The sequence below is a fragment of the Balearica regulorum genome, chromosome Z (assembly GCF_011004875.1).
Source record: "Balearica regulorum gibbericeps isolate bBalReg1 chromosome Z, bBalReg1.pri, whole genome shotgun sequence".
NCBI classification, from domain to species: Eukaryota; Metazoa; Chordata; class Aves; order Gruiformes; family Gruidae; genus Balearica; species Balearica regulorum.
Genome location: NC_046220.1, coordinates 6,438,901 through 6,456,330, shown reverse-complemented (window position 1 = coordinate 6,456,330; position 17,430 = coordinate 6,438,901). Strand labels below are relative to the sequence as shown.

Sequence of the window (17,430 nt, the reverse complement as noted above, 5' to 3'; positions counted from 1 at the left end):
AGGTTGAGGGAAATGATTTACTAAGCCCTCTACTCAGCACTGGGGAGACATAGAATCAAAGAATGATTTGGATTGGAATGGACCTTCAAGGATCATCTAGTTCCAACTTCCCTGCCATGGGCAGGGACATTTTCCACTAGATCAGGTTTTTCAAAGCTCCATCCAACCTAACCTTGAACACTTCCAGGTATGGGGCATCTGGAGTGCTGTGTCTAGTGCTGGGCTTCCCATCACAAAAAAGACATGGACTTTTTGGAGTTAGTCCAGTGCAGGGCCATGGTGACTAAGGGACTGGAGCATCTGACCTACAAGGAGATTCTAAGAGAGCTGACACTGCTTGGTCCGCAGAAGGGGAGGCTTGGGGGAATCTTACCCACATGTGTAAATATATGATGGGAGGGAATGAAGACAAAAGAGCCAGACTCTCCTCAGTGGTGCGCACTGACCAGAGAAGAGGCAGTAGGCTCTATGTAAAATACAGGAAACTCCATCTGAACACATTTTTCTTACAGTGAGAGTGGTCAGATACTGGAGAGAGGCTGTGGGGTCTCCATCTGGGCAAATATTCAAAACACAACTGGACACAGTCCTCAGCAACCTGCTCTGGTTAACGCTGCTTGAGGATGGGGGTTGGACTAGGTGATCTCCAGAGGTGTCTTCCAACCTGAACAGTTCTGTGATTCTGTGATACATGCATATAGTATATATGCCATGTATATAGTATGCATTATCTGTGGCAAATAGACTTATTTGCTAACCACGTATCAATCATTTTATGTTTTGGACTATGGTAATTTCCTTGTCTCCTCTGCAAAGGTGAAAAGGAAGACCACATGTCCTTCCCCATAAAAGATGCAAAATGTATATGAAATAGTTTTATCACATCACCAATGACTGTCTGGTGCAGGAAGGGAAATATTTATTGCAGTGACTTCTGTCTCCATCAGACTGACAGTTCTATTATCACAGGACACATACACCCTGGTTGCTCTTCATGACTCACAGAGTTATATGTCCGACACTAAAAACATCTCTCAGAACTGGAACTTGTATTTATGGCAGCTGGCCCAGGGAATGTCACCTTTGCTTGATGATCACATCAAATAAGACCTATCCCATAGGTTTATGCATTTTCACAGCTATGTTTAGCAGCTAAGGCATTGCCTTTAAAAAGAAAAAAACAGAAGACCCTGGGAATTACAGGCCAGTCAGTCTCACCTCTGTGCCTGGCAAGATCATGGAGCAGATCCTCCTGGAATCTATGCTCAGGCACATGGAAAATAAAGAGGTGAACGATGACAGCCAACATGGCTTCACTAAAGGCAAATCATGCCTGACAAATTTGGTGGCCTTCTAGGATGTAGTTACAGCGTTGGTGGATTTGGGAAGAGCAACTGACATAATCTACCTGGATTTGTGCAAAGCATTTGACACTGTCCTACATGACATCTGTGTCTCTAAATTGAAGAAACATGGATTTGATGGATGTACCACCCAGTGGTTAAGGAATTGGCTGGATGGTCACACTGAAATAGCTGCAGTCAACAGCTCAATGTGCAAGTGGAGATCAGTGAAGAGGGGTTGGTATTGGGACTGGCACTGTTTAACATCTTTATCAGCGACGTGGACAATAGGATCGAGTGCACCCTCAGCAAGTTTGCTGATGACACCAAGCTCTGTGGTGCGGTCAACACACTGGAGGGAAGGGATGCCATCCAGAGGGACCTTAAGAGGTGGGCCTATGTGAACCACAAGGTCCTGCACATGGGTCAGTGCAATTCCAAGCACAGGTACAGGCTTGGTGGGGAATGGCTTGAGAGCAGCCCTGAGGAGAAGGACTTGGGGGTGTTGGTGGACGAGAAGCTCAACATGAGCTGGCAGTGTGCACTTGCAGCCCAGAAAGCCAACCGTGACCAGCAGGTCAAGGGAGGTGATTCTGCCCCTCTACTCTGCATCCAGCTCTGGGGCCCCCAGTACAAGACAGACATGGAGCTGTTGGAGCGAGTCCAGAGGAGGCCACGAAGTTGATCGGAGGGCTGGAGCACCTCTCCTATGAGGACAGGCTGAGACACCCTTGGAGTTGTTCAGCCTGGAGAAGAGAAGGCTCTGGGGAGACCTAATTGTGGCCTTCCAGTACCTGAAGGGGCTACAGGAAAGCTGGAGAGGGACTGTGTATAAGGGGATGTAGTTACAGGACAAGGGGGAATAGCCTTAAGCTGAAGGAGGACAGATTTAGATTAGATATTAGGAAGAAATGTTTCTCTGTGAGGGCAGTGAGGCCCTGGCACAGGTTGCCCAGAGAAGCTGTGGCTGCCCCTGGCTCCCTGGCAGTGTTCAAGGCCAGGTTGGATGGGGCTTTGGGCAACCTGGGCTAGTGGAGGGTGTCCCAGCCCATGGCAGGGGGTTGGAACTAGATGGGCTTTGAGGTCCCTTCCAACCCAAACCATTCTAAAAAAAAAAAAAAAAAAGAAAGAAAAAGAATGCAGAAAACTAAGTGCATGTCAGACATTAACAAGTCATAAGAAAAGGAAGAGAAACAAGATCTATTCATTGTTTTCAGTGTACTTGGAGGAAAACATAGGCACAGACAGTTTATGTCTACATTTGCAAGTAGTGTGGTCTTACAGAATTATCTTTGTAGAGTGAAATTAGAGCTGAGAACACAATGTCTTCATGTCCCCACACATATCTCAGGTATGTTTTGTCCATAGAAGTTCTAGGCTGCCTGGGTGCACAGAATGCCCATTTACCAACTGGAAAGTGTTACGTCGATTCCTAGTGTGCACATGAGAAATTTTTAGATTATCAGACTATTTTCTTTTAGATTATTTTCATCTCAAAGGGATCCTGTTCTTGTGCTCCGAGACTGCTGTCACATGAAGCAAAGCACAGTAAGTGGAGATGATCAAGAGATTTTCTTTAAAAATGCACTCCTGATTCAAACTAAAACGCTCATTCAGATGCCCTACAGAAATAATTGTATGTTATTTAACACATCAGAATAAATGCAAGCTAGAAGAATATCCTGGGTATTCGTATGCAAATGTGATAGCACCATGAGTTTTGCTTGAGATATGTTATGAATACAAAGGGAATATATTTGTAATGCAGATTGATATATACTATTAGACTATTATCTTATTATATTGAGCTTCAAGTGCAAGTACTGTTTTTTAAAGTTTTGTACACATAGGTAATGAGTCTGATGCTATATCCTTCTCTCCCTCTACATACTGCTTACCTACAACTAAACCCACTGATCTCAAAAGTGTATCCACATGAATAAATACTACTCATATTTTCAAAAGAGTAGCTAGAATACTGAATATATTTCTGGATCTTCCTTCTAAAAAGTTCTTTGGCTTCTTCAAACTATTCACTTGGTCTGTAGTATAAAAACAGCACCTGATGAGTAAATTTTTTTTTTTTTTTAATTTTTAGAAAAATTGCCAAGTGCCAAACATTAAAGTCAGTCACATAATTCTCAACTGGTTCAATGCACAATGGAAATACTAATATTCTATATAGTAATAAGGAACTGCACAGCTGTGTGCCAGCATGAGTTCCTGACACAAATACAATATTTTAATTCTGCATCCTTGATGCACCTACATACACAGATGGTTGAGCACAGTAGTTCTTAAGGCAGCAGAACAGTAACAAGAAAAAACAAGAAAAAGATCTGAATTACAAAACTAATCTTTTTTTTCTAACAGCTGCTTCCTACACAGATGGATCAGACTGTGCAACTGTGTGACAAAATTCTAAATTATAAGTTTTGTCTCATTGAATAATGAGATTTCATTTCAAGATTTCATTTATCTTCATTATCTTTCTCTCAGAAATGTGCTCATATATTTGTAATGTATCTGTGAGCACAACAAAGACTGAAAACATACCTTCCTTTAAAGCTGTGGTGTGGCTGTGTTGATTCTAAACCATCATAATGGCTGAAATTGTCTTATAATTTCCCTTGTCTACCTAAATGGGCATAAAATGTGGGGAGAAGGAACAGAGAACAGATGCTTTGATCGGTTCCAGTTTTCCTGTGTTCTTCTTCTAACCATCCATTCTACTGTCATTCATCAATTGTTCTCTTGTGTGGGATTGAGTGCACCCTCAGCAAGTTTGCAGATGACACCAAGCTGAGTGGTGTAGTTGATTCACTTGAGAGATGAGATGCCATCCAGAGGGACCTGGAGGAGTGGGCCCATGTGAATTTCATGAAGTTCAACAAGGCCAAGTGCAAGGTCCTGCACATGGGCCAGGCAATCCCCAATACCAGTACAGACTAGGGCATGAATGGATTGACAGCAGCCCTGCAGAGAAGGATGTGGGGCTACTGAAGGATGAAAAATCAGACCTGAGCCAGCAACATGCAATGGCAGCCCAGAAAGCCATCTGTATTCTGGGCTACATAAAAGGAAGCGTGGCCAGCAGGTCAAGGGAGGTGATTCTCACCCTCTGCTCTCTTAAGACCCTATCTGGAGTACTGCATCCAGCTTTGGGGTCCCCAGTGCAAGAAGGACATGGAGCTGTTAGTGAATCCTCCTCCACAGGAGGGCTATGAAAATGGTCAGAGGGCTGGAGCACCTCTCCTGTGGAGAAAGCCTGAGTTAGCTGGGGCAGTTCAGCCTGGAGAAGAGAAGGCTCTGGGTAGACCTTGGAGCAGCCTTTCAATATATAAAGGGGGCTTTTAAGCTGGAGAGGGACTTTTTACCAGGGTTCATAGTGACAGGACAAGGGGCAATGGTGTTAAACTGAAAGAGGGTAGATATAGATTAGATATTCGGAAGAAATTCTTTACTGTGAGGGTGGTGAGGCCCTGGCACAGGTTGCCCAGAGAAGCTGTGGCTGTCCCTGGCTCCCTGGCAGTGTTCAAGGCCAGGCTGGATGGGGCTTTGGGCAACCTGGGCTAGTGGGGTGTCCCTGCCCATGGCAGGGGGTTGGAACTAGATGGGCTTTGAGGTCACTTCCAACCCAAACCATTCTATGATTGTATGATCTATACCATCTACTGTGTCAGAGTTGCAAGTATTAACAAATTCAACAATAATAGTTCTGTACTGATGTAATAATGTGGTTAACACACTCTTCAGAGTTTCTTCTTGATGCACTTTCTTGAAGAAAAGTTGTGTAAGTGACAACTTGGAACAGCCTAATGTTGTAATTCACTTAGCATCTCAAGGTTGTGCCAAAGAAATTCATGTTCAAAGCTTTAAGAAAACAGCTTATTGCTGTACAGAAAGCCAAGGATACTGCTCTCAATAACAAGCATTCTTTGACTGTTAGAAAGATGGACTTGTACAAAGAGATGGAAAGCAGGCTCATTCACAGTGTATTGCTTGTCAAACTGAGAAACACGGAGGTAAAAGTCTACAATAACAGAAATCAGTTAGGATTAGTAAGGCTATCTAAAGGACAACACTAATAACCAAGGTGAGTTTAGGTTTTCCAATCACTGTTAATTTATTTGAAGTCTGTTTTGCGTTGCAGAGCCTTTCTATGCTAAGTCCTTGCTAAGGGAGCAGTGAGAGCGTTCCCGTGGAGAAGGCTAAGACTGAACAAAAAAGAAAATGGACAATTGTCACATTTGTGGAAAGCTGCCTGAACCAGAATATTGAATTTGGGAAATGACATACAGAAAGCAAAGTCATAAGAAATGCTTATTTTCTCAACTCAGGTTCTGAAAAGGGGAGGAAAGAATACCATTCAGATACTACAAAATGACCTTTTCAAGTGAAGAAAAGAATTCTGTACCAAGAATTGAAATGAACATGTACTTTTTGGTAAGTATGAAAGGGAACCCAAAAAAGGAGAACACAAAAGAATAAAATGACATTGAGGTCCTAAATATCTTTTGTTCATTTGAATACATAATCCTGAAGAAAACTGCAAATATTTATATAGTAGATACTGCATGGAATAATGCAGTATTAAGTTATAAAGAATGAGTGTAACACATCAAGAGATACTGCATTCATTGTTGCTGCACTTACCCAAGAAAACCTTCTAGTGATGTAAACTGAAGTTTGAATGATGACTGCATCATCACGCCTTTATCTGAAATACCCTATCTGTTTAAGTATAAGACATTGTGTATAAGAAATATAAACTCCAAACTCTGGTATGATAGCTTCAGGAAAAAAAAAAAAAAAAAAACAACCCATGAAAGTAGGAGTGGAAGAGACCAGATGAATCACAGTGTCCAGTTCCCTGTCTGTTACTAAGAATCTCATCTAAGTCCTGAAACTACTCATCATTTTCTTACAACATTTATTCTGTTATAAAATGAGTGCAACAGCATAATCCACATATTCTTCCACATTTTCATTTTATAAAGCCATGTAAGACTATTTACACACTGCTCTCAAAAAATCAGTCTAGTTATTGAACACCTAAAAGGGAATCTTTGTGGGGTTTTTTTTGTAAAAGTGTTTTCATGCAGCATTTGAAAGACTCTTTGTTAGTATTTTTGTGTTATGTATTATAGGAATATAAAGTTATTCTCATTCTGAGGAAACTCACTGAAAAGGCATATTATAATATTTATGTTATAAAAGAGACAATGTGTGATGTTGACATTACAATCGGATAACTATTATTGAATTTAAAGAGATCATTTTTAATTCATTATCATTAATTCAAATATAAAGGAGAACTTGTATGTGTAAAATATCTCCATATGTTATCCTTTAACTGCAGAACATGAACGAATTTAATTTGTCAATAAAACAGCAATTCCTTATATTTTTGGAACATTAATTTCTTTCCACAGTAAAATAATACCAATCCTTAAGAAAGACAGTAATTAGGGGAAGAGAGATTTAGTCTCCTATAAAAGATGTTTATAATGGGTATTGACAACCTAAGTGACTTTTATACCATAGAAACACACAACTTCTCAAAAGTACCATTTATTGTATAGTTCAATCAGTGTATAGGTCATAACAAATCCACCCCACTGTTCAATATTCCCATAAAACCCAAAAGCAAATGGGAAGATCTATTTCCTCCCACTATGACATCTTATGAAAGAAACTTTGGCATCAAAGAAGGCAGCTTAATAAAAGCCTCAGTTCAACATCCAGTTCTAGTTAAAACAGGAAAAATCGAAAAGAAACTTCCAACAAAATGTTACATAAAGAATATAGAAAGTACTGTAAGGATCTTCTACCAAATAAATGGTACAGCTTTGTCTTCAGTATAGGTGGCTGTTGCAGTAAAACATACCACAGAACAAAAAGGGTTTTGAGAAGACCACTGAGAAACTGTTTAAAAGTCCAGGCAAAACTCTCCTGTGAATCAGAAAAGGAAAAAAATTTAACTGTTTGCATAGGAAAAATAAGAGGGAGCAGGAGAAATGTATGCGAAATAATAAGTGTCATAGAAAAGTAGCTTTTGAGTGCCTTTTGGTTTAGTCTTATAATACAAAAAGAAAGAAATTTAAAGATGCTGAAAGATAGCAGGTTTGAAGTTGAAAAGGGATTTTTTTTCTATATACAGCATAATTAGTCGATGAAACTCAATGTGTGAGGAAATTGTTAAGGTCAGTAGTTCAACAACAACAAAAAAGCTATTGGAAGTCAATGTGAATGAGAAGAATAAACACTGCTATATAAGCAAATGCTAACAAGAGTGAAGCAAAATTGGAGGTGATATTTTACTTCCTACCCAGGATTTTAATCCAATCTGGCTGTTACAGAATGAAATAACCTCTTCAAGTTATGCCCATCTTTTCATGGTGATGATATCTTGACCCTTTTTGAGAAGTATCCAGGTTTGGTCTACTACCTGTGTTTAATGCTTTTTCTCTGGGGGCGTCAGGTGGTCTTATCTCGGTCACTTACTGCTTTAACTAAGATATTTATTTGGATTTCAAGGAAAACAAACCCCTACTTCCAATAGCCCAAAAATTATTGTCACTGTTGTTCAATCTCACCACATGTTTGTAAGAAGATTCTTCATCAAAACTTTCTCTGTTTTCAGCTGACAAATCCACAATTTTTTACCTCATTAGAGCATTTGTTTTTCTGGGCAGTTACACAAAAAAATTTTCCTGGACTTCTGTGAATGGGGCAAACATTTTCTGTGCTCCCACCTCTAGTGGTTCTGCCATTTCTGTGCTCACCTTTTTGCACCCTTACACAGTTTCCATTTGAGGAATGATACTCTGTTGACTTTTCTTCCAATAGCCTTTACCGGCTATTTGCTTTTTTATTCTCTGCTGGTGATCTCTCTTAGATGTCTTTCAAATTGCCCACTTTCTCTTATATTTTAATTAAGCAAAATTCTAGAAGATTCTCAAATTAGCAGTGGTATATTCTCCCTCCTTCATTTCTTATCTAAGCTACTGGTCAGACATGGGAATAGTTATCAGACTTCAGCTCAACAATGCTTAGACGTATAAGTTTCCTAGGACATACTTACACATGTAACTTGCTATTGCTATACAATAGGCTTATTATTATTCCATCATATAACTTATTGCTAATATAATTTGTTAAAAGTATGCATACAGCTAATTTCAATGAAAATTAACTCTCCTCTCAAAATAAAAACGAACACCTGGGTTAGATTTAGAACTGCCCAAACAGATATTTTTCCACAAAGGAGAAACCATAATGAGTGTTTATCAGCAGAAGCATGGGATGAACATCTGGTATGATGCAACTGTATGTACCCTAGTACATTAAATTTGTCCACTCAGCTAGGGGGGTGGCTGGCTTGGAACAAGCTGCATCTGTGTGTGATAAAATTGGGTTTAGCCTCCAAAACAAGACGGCTGCATGAAAACCACCTGTGGGGAATGGTTTTTGGAGTGCTCTACCACCAAACTGCAGCCAGGAATGGTTGAGCAAGAACACTCACCCACTGTAACAAACAAAATCCATGTCACAGGATGTTCCATAGCTTCTTCACATATATTTCTTCCTAGTAGCTGGAAAAGTAAGTAGGATTTTAATTTGCTGGTAGACCTGATGCTGTAGATTATGCATCATGTCAACTGGCCAGAAATGCATGGCCACTAGCCTTTCCAGTTGCAGCCCCACAGGTAAAAGCCACTGCCTTATGGGTAGCTGGGATGATGCCTCAACGTACTGTCAAAATGTGAGCTGATGCTCTGCCACATGGCTCCCACCTGTGCTGTTTCCCAATTATTAACGTAGCAGATGTGAATATCACAGACCATCTACGGTGGGGAGGTAGAAAGAAGAGAACTCTGTACAAATACTGGGAAGGGCTTGCTGACATTATTAAATGTGTTTGATTAATAACCTTTATTCGCCTTGGAGTGCAGGGCATTTAGTTATGGCTGACAGAGTTAATGATCCTCAGAATATAAAACCACATCTAAATCAAGGCCTTAAAACTCCTTCTTTTTCAAACTTTTTCTGGTTGGATCTTTGTGTCATTTCAGTTAGTTGAGTGGCAGCCAGTAACCAGCATTTTGAACATATATTGTTACTAATGCCTCAGTTTCCTATTTTTTCAGCAGGCAACCTCTATCTGATAATCACAATAATGTATATTGTCCATATCTCTCAATGTTATGGATTGGGCTTTTTTGGTGGAAATACTGTTCATTTCAGTCTCCTGGTATTTCCATGGATTTTGACTTGTTCTGCAGAACTGTATTTCTAGGCTGTTTTAATAGGTGACAGTATAATCCCTCTATGTGTAGATGAAGGCAGCAATTATCTGAACAGCGACTATTTGTGCAGCATTTTCATCTGTCATATGAAGAGTGATTAGTGAGGTTGATAATGGTGTAACAACAGATACTGTCTCATGAATAGCAGCAGGCCTTTTTCAATAAAAGCCAGAAACATCTCAGAAGATGGACTTTTTTGAAATCCCTGGTTAAAGAAAAGGGAATTATAATGCACCCCAAGATTATATGCTGCTTTCTGGTGAATGACAAGGCCATGTATTTACATAGCTTTCAGTCAAAGTGATCCTGAAAGAACAAAATGATTTCCTGCTCTTATGAATGAGCATCACCACCAGAGTACACCTTAGTCTTCCTGGACATGAGTTGTATGCTATTTTCAGGAATTTAAATGCTCTAAGTTACTCTCCAGAAGAGCTGCTTTCTCACTGTAGTAAGACTGTAGGGAGACTTGCCTTGCCTCAAGGTAGTCCTTGCAAACAACTCCTCTATCCTTGTCACTAGATACTGCCAATAGCACATTTGAGAGCCAGATTGCCATACATTAACAGCATGACAGAATGCAACCTGGACAGGGTTTGGGAAGAATCTTCATACCAAGCAGATAAGTAAATGCCTTTTAACTAACGGAGGAATATTGAAAGAACATACTGTTCTTGGATATTGCCACAAAAATCTGCCCAGGTTTCTATCTGAGGTACACTTTCCCATCCAAACATTTGTTAGTTTATGAGTCCTGAAATGGGAAATTTTGTTTCCTCTTTTGCCACTGGGGAATCAGAAACTTTTAAGACAACCATTACCAATTAATACCAGTTTTGCAATAAATCTAGAATATACAATCAGTGAAATTGCTAATGATCTCTTTTAGAATTTACATATTAATTATTTCCATGGATAAAGGGTGAAGGAATCTCAGAAATATTGGTAGGATGTTTGTTGATGCGAATGACAGAATACCAGCTTTGGGAATGTCTCGACTGCAAAATCAATCACCTAGCTTAACTGATTTAGCAACAGAATACTGGATGTGAAAGAAATCCAAGATAAAAAACCTTGTACAAGAGAAGTATAATGTGATTTTTGGAAATCTTAACAGTTTAGATGAAGGCATGTACCTTGCAATGAGGTCATTTTAACTTACCTTTTTATAATAGAACCACCTTAAGACTTCTTACTTGATTTACAGTGGATTCAGAATTGAATTGCTAAACTTTATGAAGCAGATGAATTTGTATCAAAGGAACTCTGTGAATTGAGCTAAAGGGATATCATATAGAAGTTATATTAAGTCCACCACTGGAAGTCCCATACTTCTTCCTGATTGCAGAGACCTCCTCCACTGCTTCTCATAGCTGATACCCTTAGAGACCCTCTGAACACCTATATATTGTATATGATTTATTATCACATCTTAAATCAGATTATCTGAAAAAGACTGAATTTCATTCTCCCCCAAAGAGTAACTGTTCACATAAACTTGTCTTATATCAAATCACTTCAGCTGCCTTCTTGAGTTCTAGTCTCCCCACAGTATATCTGAGTCACCTGTGTGAGAGCTCTACTTTATTCTGAAGTTGATATAAATACACTTTCACTGATTATCAGGATCATTAGCTAACTGTTACATACCTGAGTATTTTTAAAAGGATACTGGGGAACCAGCAAACTACTACGATGAATCACTCCATAATGCACTACTGTATGATTTTTTCATGAATTAGGTAACAAGAGATATTTTCCAGACAGCACATTACACGTTCATTCTGCTTGATGAAAATTTGTGGTGTTATTCATTTCATTGCATTCTTAACAAAAGTCACCTCTTTGACATTTAATGGAGGGAGAAGCGTTGTGCATCACATGTTGACTATATGACTGGTGTCATGATGGAGCGTGCCTGAGAACGTTAGGCCACGTGAGGATGTTTTCATGTGAGCTCCTCTATATGACTGGCACACAGAAGCAGTCTGCCTGTACCCTCACTTACAGCAGTCATGGGGATGAAGGCACAGCTTCCTCTCTTTCCACTCTCCAATTACTTTTGCTTCATTTATCAGGTGGTAGACTTGTGCAAAACACATGCATGTGCCAGGAACAGGGTTGGGAACCACAAGGTACTGCACTCACAATTTAGCCCAGGTACAATTTTTAAGCTGGTACAACTCTTGAGTTACAGCTAGACATAAGCGTGCCTGCTCTCCTGGTCTTGAGACTCTTGGACTCCTGGATATATGGTTTAAAGGCTGGCAATGACTGTCCTTTGCCATCATTATTACACAATTAAGTCAGTCCCATCTTAACTGAATGCTCTAGTGATATGACCATTAAAACAAAAGAAAGTCAGTATGACAGTTGCTTGCCATCAGCTCCACTAAATGGCCATCCCCAGAATCAGGGCTAGATGGAACAGATCCCAAAGGAGTGGATAATATCCAACATCTCCGTGTTCCCAGGGGAAGAGGTAGACACATAATTTAGCTAGATTAAGTTAGTGAGACTGGCTATGTTACCTACATAATTAACTGAGAGACAGAGTGTGGCCAAAGTTAATGAAATTGAATATCCATATTCAGGTCTTTGGAGACCCTTTGCATTGAGTATATAAGGGCCATAATGAACACATGTAGTTATTTGAGCTGGACTGACAATTCAAATTATAGACAAGTGTCTAAATGGACCACTTAATTAAGGTGGACTGTATTCAGTGCTTTTTCACTCCGATTTGAATGAGTGGATTTATCTTTTATGCGCAAATAGAACTGGACTCTTGACTGTTTGAGATTTTAACCTTCTAACTGAGTAACAGTTATCTTCCAAATGCATCAATAACATGAGATTTCAAGAACCATGTTGTGCTTTATTGCACAAAATAAAACACAAATTTGGCACATGAGTTTCTCCTCAGGCAAGTACTTGTTCTAAATGAGTTTTACATATGAAAAAAACCCCAAAATCCCCAAACAGCTTCTATCTAAATGGCAAATAGAAAATGTGTATTACCTGGTCTAGTGGAGGGTCTCCCTGTCCACAGCAGGGGGATTGGAACCAGATGGGCTTTGAGATCCTTTCCAACCCAAACCATTCTATGATTCTATGATTATGTTTACAGGTTAGAACATGATCTGATCAGTCACTTGCAGATGAACATGCATAGATCTTACTAATTGGTTTTGATCACACAGAACTTCTGATGACATTTATTGGAGAAACATGGACCTGTAATTTTCAGTATGAGCACAAAAAATGCAACATCCATTTACTTAAATTTTTAGGTGGTGAAGTGTAGATCTTACTATATAAACCCTATATATATTCCTATGTATAATCCCTATATATTCTTGAAATCTCAAGATTTTTTTTTCCATATAGCTACTTGTCAGTTCTGTAACTACGCACTCTAAGACTAGGATACCAACCTGCTGTTCCCAATATGATCTAAAACTAGGAAAAACTCTTCAAATAAATGATAATGATTAGAAAGAGGTCCAGATACTGTATTTTAAACAGGATTAAATGTACAAACGATTTAATTCTGGAACTTCTACCCTTGAATGTATCATGATTCAAAATATTTCTTCACAGTTTATAAATGCATAGGTAAAGAAAGATCTTGAAAACATATTTATTCACAAATTTCTTTTCAGCTATTCTTTCCACTTTTGTCTAGCATTAATCAAAACAAACACATAAACAATTCTAAGATAAGAAGATACCCCTACTATTTCGAATATGCTTTTCTTTTAAATTCATGATAAATGTGGTTACTTTTCCTTACAATGCTCTACAATATGTGTAGAAAATTATGCACTGTTGTGTCCAGTAAGTTGGAAGTAAGGTCATTTTCTGAAGGTAGCAGTAGTATTCAGTAGTATTAGTTTGCTCATAATATAAGGGGCAAAGACTGATATACTTCAGAAAACCAGTTCCGATATTAATCCTCAACACTGCAAGCAATAAAAAGGCTCCTAACTATAAACACAATAAAAGTTATCATGTGGAACTTACTGTGCTGACAGTGAATCCCATTAAATCCCTTTGGACATTTGCAAAAGTATCCTATGAATGTGTCGCCTCGGTACGCTTCACTAATTAGACATGTCCCACCGTTATGACATGGATTAGGAAGGCAGGGTCCTGAGAAAGGGAGAAAAAAAAGAGAAGTAACGCATAATGTATACATACATAACAACAACCATAATAATTTCAGTCCATTATATGTGTTTATTAAAGAAATAAAATCTCTTATGTAGACCTTCATATTCCACTACTGCACTAAAATATACCCTTCACTTAGTTCAGATAACTTGCCAGAACAGATCTTTATGAACAAGAAAAAATATGAAGCATGTTACTACTCATTAATCACAACATTATTTTTTAATGTAAGAGAAGACAGGAGACAGAGAAGCTAAATCTTGCTCTCCTATTAAAGATAACAGGCATTCTAACTTTTACACCATGGAGGAAATATGTATTAATCAAACGTGCCTATCATGTATAGAGTGACATGTACAATATCCCTGAATAATCACTACATGTCAAGTTAGTAGTTTGAAGAGGTCTTTGCTGTGGCTTTGGGTGACTTTTTGAATATGTGACTAGCTGGGTAGGCAGTTGGCAGCTACTAACATCTAGCAGTTACACCGCCACCATTTTGAAATGAGGTCTAAATCTTATTCATTTAACAGCACATGTTAAAAGCCTTTTACATCTTATTATCTTACTAATACTACCTGTAACATACCTCCTAACAGAAGAAAACACTTTAGCATTTTGATGATTTTTTTTTTCCAGTCTCACTTTAAAGAACTGGTAATCATTGATTGGAAAGCCTCATGTGCAAGTTTGCGTGTGAAAAGATCTGTGAATTCAAAATAGAGTATGCTATTTGCAACCTTTGCCATGTGCACAGAAAGGTGTTAATCTTCACTTATTGAATTGCAATGTCATAATTAATCACCTACTTAAAATTGCATTTAAAAAAAACCCCAAAACATAACAAAAACCCCAAACCAGAAAAGAACTTATTTCCACAGCATAATTTACCAACAATCATCACTGGGTATTGAATGATTTAAACTTAAAAGAGCTATAACTTTAATGTTTCTGAAGATCTGCCTATTAGTTTATGTTTTCAATTATAAACCCAAGATTTGACAGATGTTCACAGCAACAGCATCGATTCAGAACGTCACATTAGTGAAAACTCCATTCTCTAAGAAAATATTAATTTACAAAAGATTAAAATTAACAGAATGACAAAGATGTCAGAACACATTCCCCAGTTATAATTGCCTGGGTGGTTATAGCAATATGAGAAACTATCCATGTACACATTTCTATTACAACTTATGTCATCAGCCTATTCCAGGACACAATCCTGCAGAAGTTATGCTTAAACACAAGATAGGTCTCACTGAAACTAAGAAATAGAATACGTGAATATATAGCAGCTTAATCTAAATGCAATTAGTAGTAAAAAAAGGCAAAAAATCATGAAGATGAAAAGGAGAAGACTAGCTATTGCCTTTTTTGCCTTTCCCATCCACATTCTGTAATGATGCACTACATACTTAATTCCAGACAACATATATCACTCCTTTAACAGGTCTAGGAAGACTCATGGCTTTCAAGTATCACAGCTTCTGTTCGTGTTTTTTCTGCTCTGTAATATTTTGGGAAAAAACATGTTTAATAATTTGCACTTTTGGTCTCCCAATGAATCTGAGCTGTGTATTTTTTTTCAACTCTCCATCATAGTGCTGCAGTTTGGGAGTACCTACAGGTAGCCTCATATGTTAATTATTTCTATGCAAGCGGATCTCTAATCTTCCAAGAACAATAAATCTTTTAATAATTACTTTCTCATTTTGCTTGCTGCTTTCTCCATATGGCTTGTTAAGCACATGTTCAGCATACTTTCATTGATTTTCTTTAGAATTTGCATTTTCTCAGATCAGTCCAAAGTACAAAGGCTTAAAAGGTCATTTGAGGTGCACTGTAATAAATATACTAGTGCATGCCAGTATTTCTAACTAGTCATAGCCTTCTGCAATGTCTTCCTACTGATAAAAACCCCAAACAACAAACAAACCACCACACTAGCAATATGAACACTTTTTTTGCCTGATTATAGTTGTTATTTGGTCACAGACATAAAATAGCAGTATCTTCCATCTAAATGTTGAGTGATTTGTTGTTGTAATCGCATTTTTTTTCTTAATAGAAAATGGTAGTTCAAAATAATTTTGAGAGCAATGAAATATCCTAATTAAATGCACTGAAACTAGTAAACAACAATCAACTGATTTTCACTAGTTAACATTTATTTCCTAAAAAGGACATGGATTAGACTCAACTGTGTTCTAAAAGAATGAATGATTGAAACTTTAAAAAGCCTGTATCATCATACCTTGTTTCTCCTAATTCTCCAGAGGAGCATACTCTGGAGAGTATTCATGAATTCATTGCATGAACCTTGAAGCATTTTTATTTTTTTTTAACTGAGTCTACAGGATCCCTGATGCAAGTATGCACATTCAAGTGTCTTGAAGGATCTGTGCCCTAATCCTGCCATCATTCTATTTAAGCATCAAAAATAGTATGCAAGATCTAGACACTGCTGCCAGATGATGAGAGGTCCCAACTAACTTCAGTAGGGATGTATAGGTTTTTAAATAACTTTGTATTGAATGCTGGATAATTAATTCCCTGACAATCTGATTAATATTCTCGGTTACTTAGATCTATAGCAGCAAGTTCAAAAACATCCTTCTTTACCAAAAGAATAAAACCCCTCAGATTTGCAACTCATTTTCAAAAAAAAACAGTGGACTTCAGGGATTTGGTTTTTTAAATCAATAGCACTGTAATACTTTTGCAGGTAATCTTTAAGTGGCTTCCAACACAAAGAGAACAACAACATTTGATCAATATTAATGAGCAGTGGAATTCAATGGTATGTTTTCCAGGCATTTTTATCCATGTTCATATAAAATAATGTCAACAAGATTAATTGTGCACTCAAAGTAATAGATCTATTCACTTTGCTGCTCTTTTGAGTCCTTCTTTGTGCAGTTCCAGTTGTATTAGCCAACATAATAAGTATATTCCAAAATACATCATTCTGTTATTCAATTGAAATCCCATGCTGTTTTTGTGAAAATATTGAAAGTTAACTTAAAGCATAGCAGGTTTTAAATTTTTTAGATGCTCTTACTAAAATCTCTGAGATTTTAGAGATAGATGAATCAAACAAATACATCCTCAGTAGAGTTGCAAAGGGGCTCAAGGCAGAATCATGTTATCTGTTTTCTTCTTTGACAAGTACAGTCAACTAAAGCTTCATATAAATAAAATTCATAAAAATGCAATACTGAAGTGGTAATTACATTGTTGAGAGAAACCATTAGTTTGTCTATAGCGAGAAAAGCCAGGAAAGTAAGGAAAACATCTTTTCACCAATATGAATGTAATTTTTGACAATGATAATATATACAAAGAGTGAATTAGCCTATTTAGCAAAACTATTACTTCATTTTGTCTTGTAGGATATTCAAATTCTTTTGAAGTAATAGCAAAAAGTGTCCAAGTACCCTTCTACATTTTTCCCCGACTATCTGGAGAAAATGTATTTTCAAAAGTACCTAGTCTTACTTTGAGCTTTTTTGGTTTTGCTCTTGTTTTTTTGCATGGTCTTCCATTTTTGAGAAAAAAAAAAACAAAAAACAAAAAACAAAAGAAGCCTAGAAATA

The 17,430-nt window shown here is 37.8% G+C and overlaps 1 protein-coding gene across 3 annotated transcripts in view; it reads right to left on the bottom strand.

Moving 5' to 3' along the window:
- The window catches only part of EDIL3 (EGF like repeats and discoidin domains 3), a 271,141-nt gene that overhangs the window by 121,301 nt on the left and 132,410 nt on the right, over positions 1–17,430 (bottom strand). For all 3 annotated transcript variants that reach the window (XM_075740487.1, XM_075740486.1, XM_075740485.1), the window contains one exon: positions 13,682–13,810. In XM_075740487.1, the coding sequence (XP_075596602.1) occupies positions 13,682–13,810 (129 nt within the window). The remainder of the gene's footprint in view (positions 1–13,681; positions 13,811–17,430) is intronic.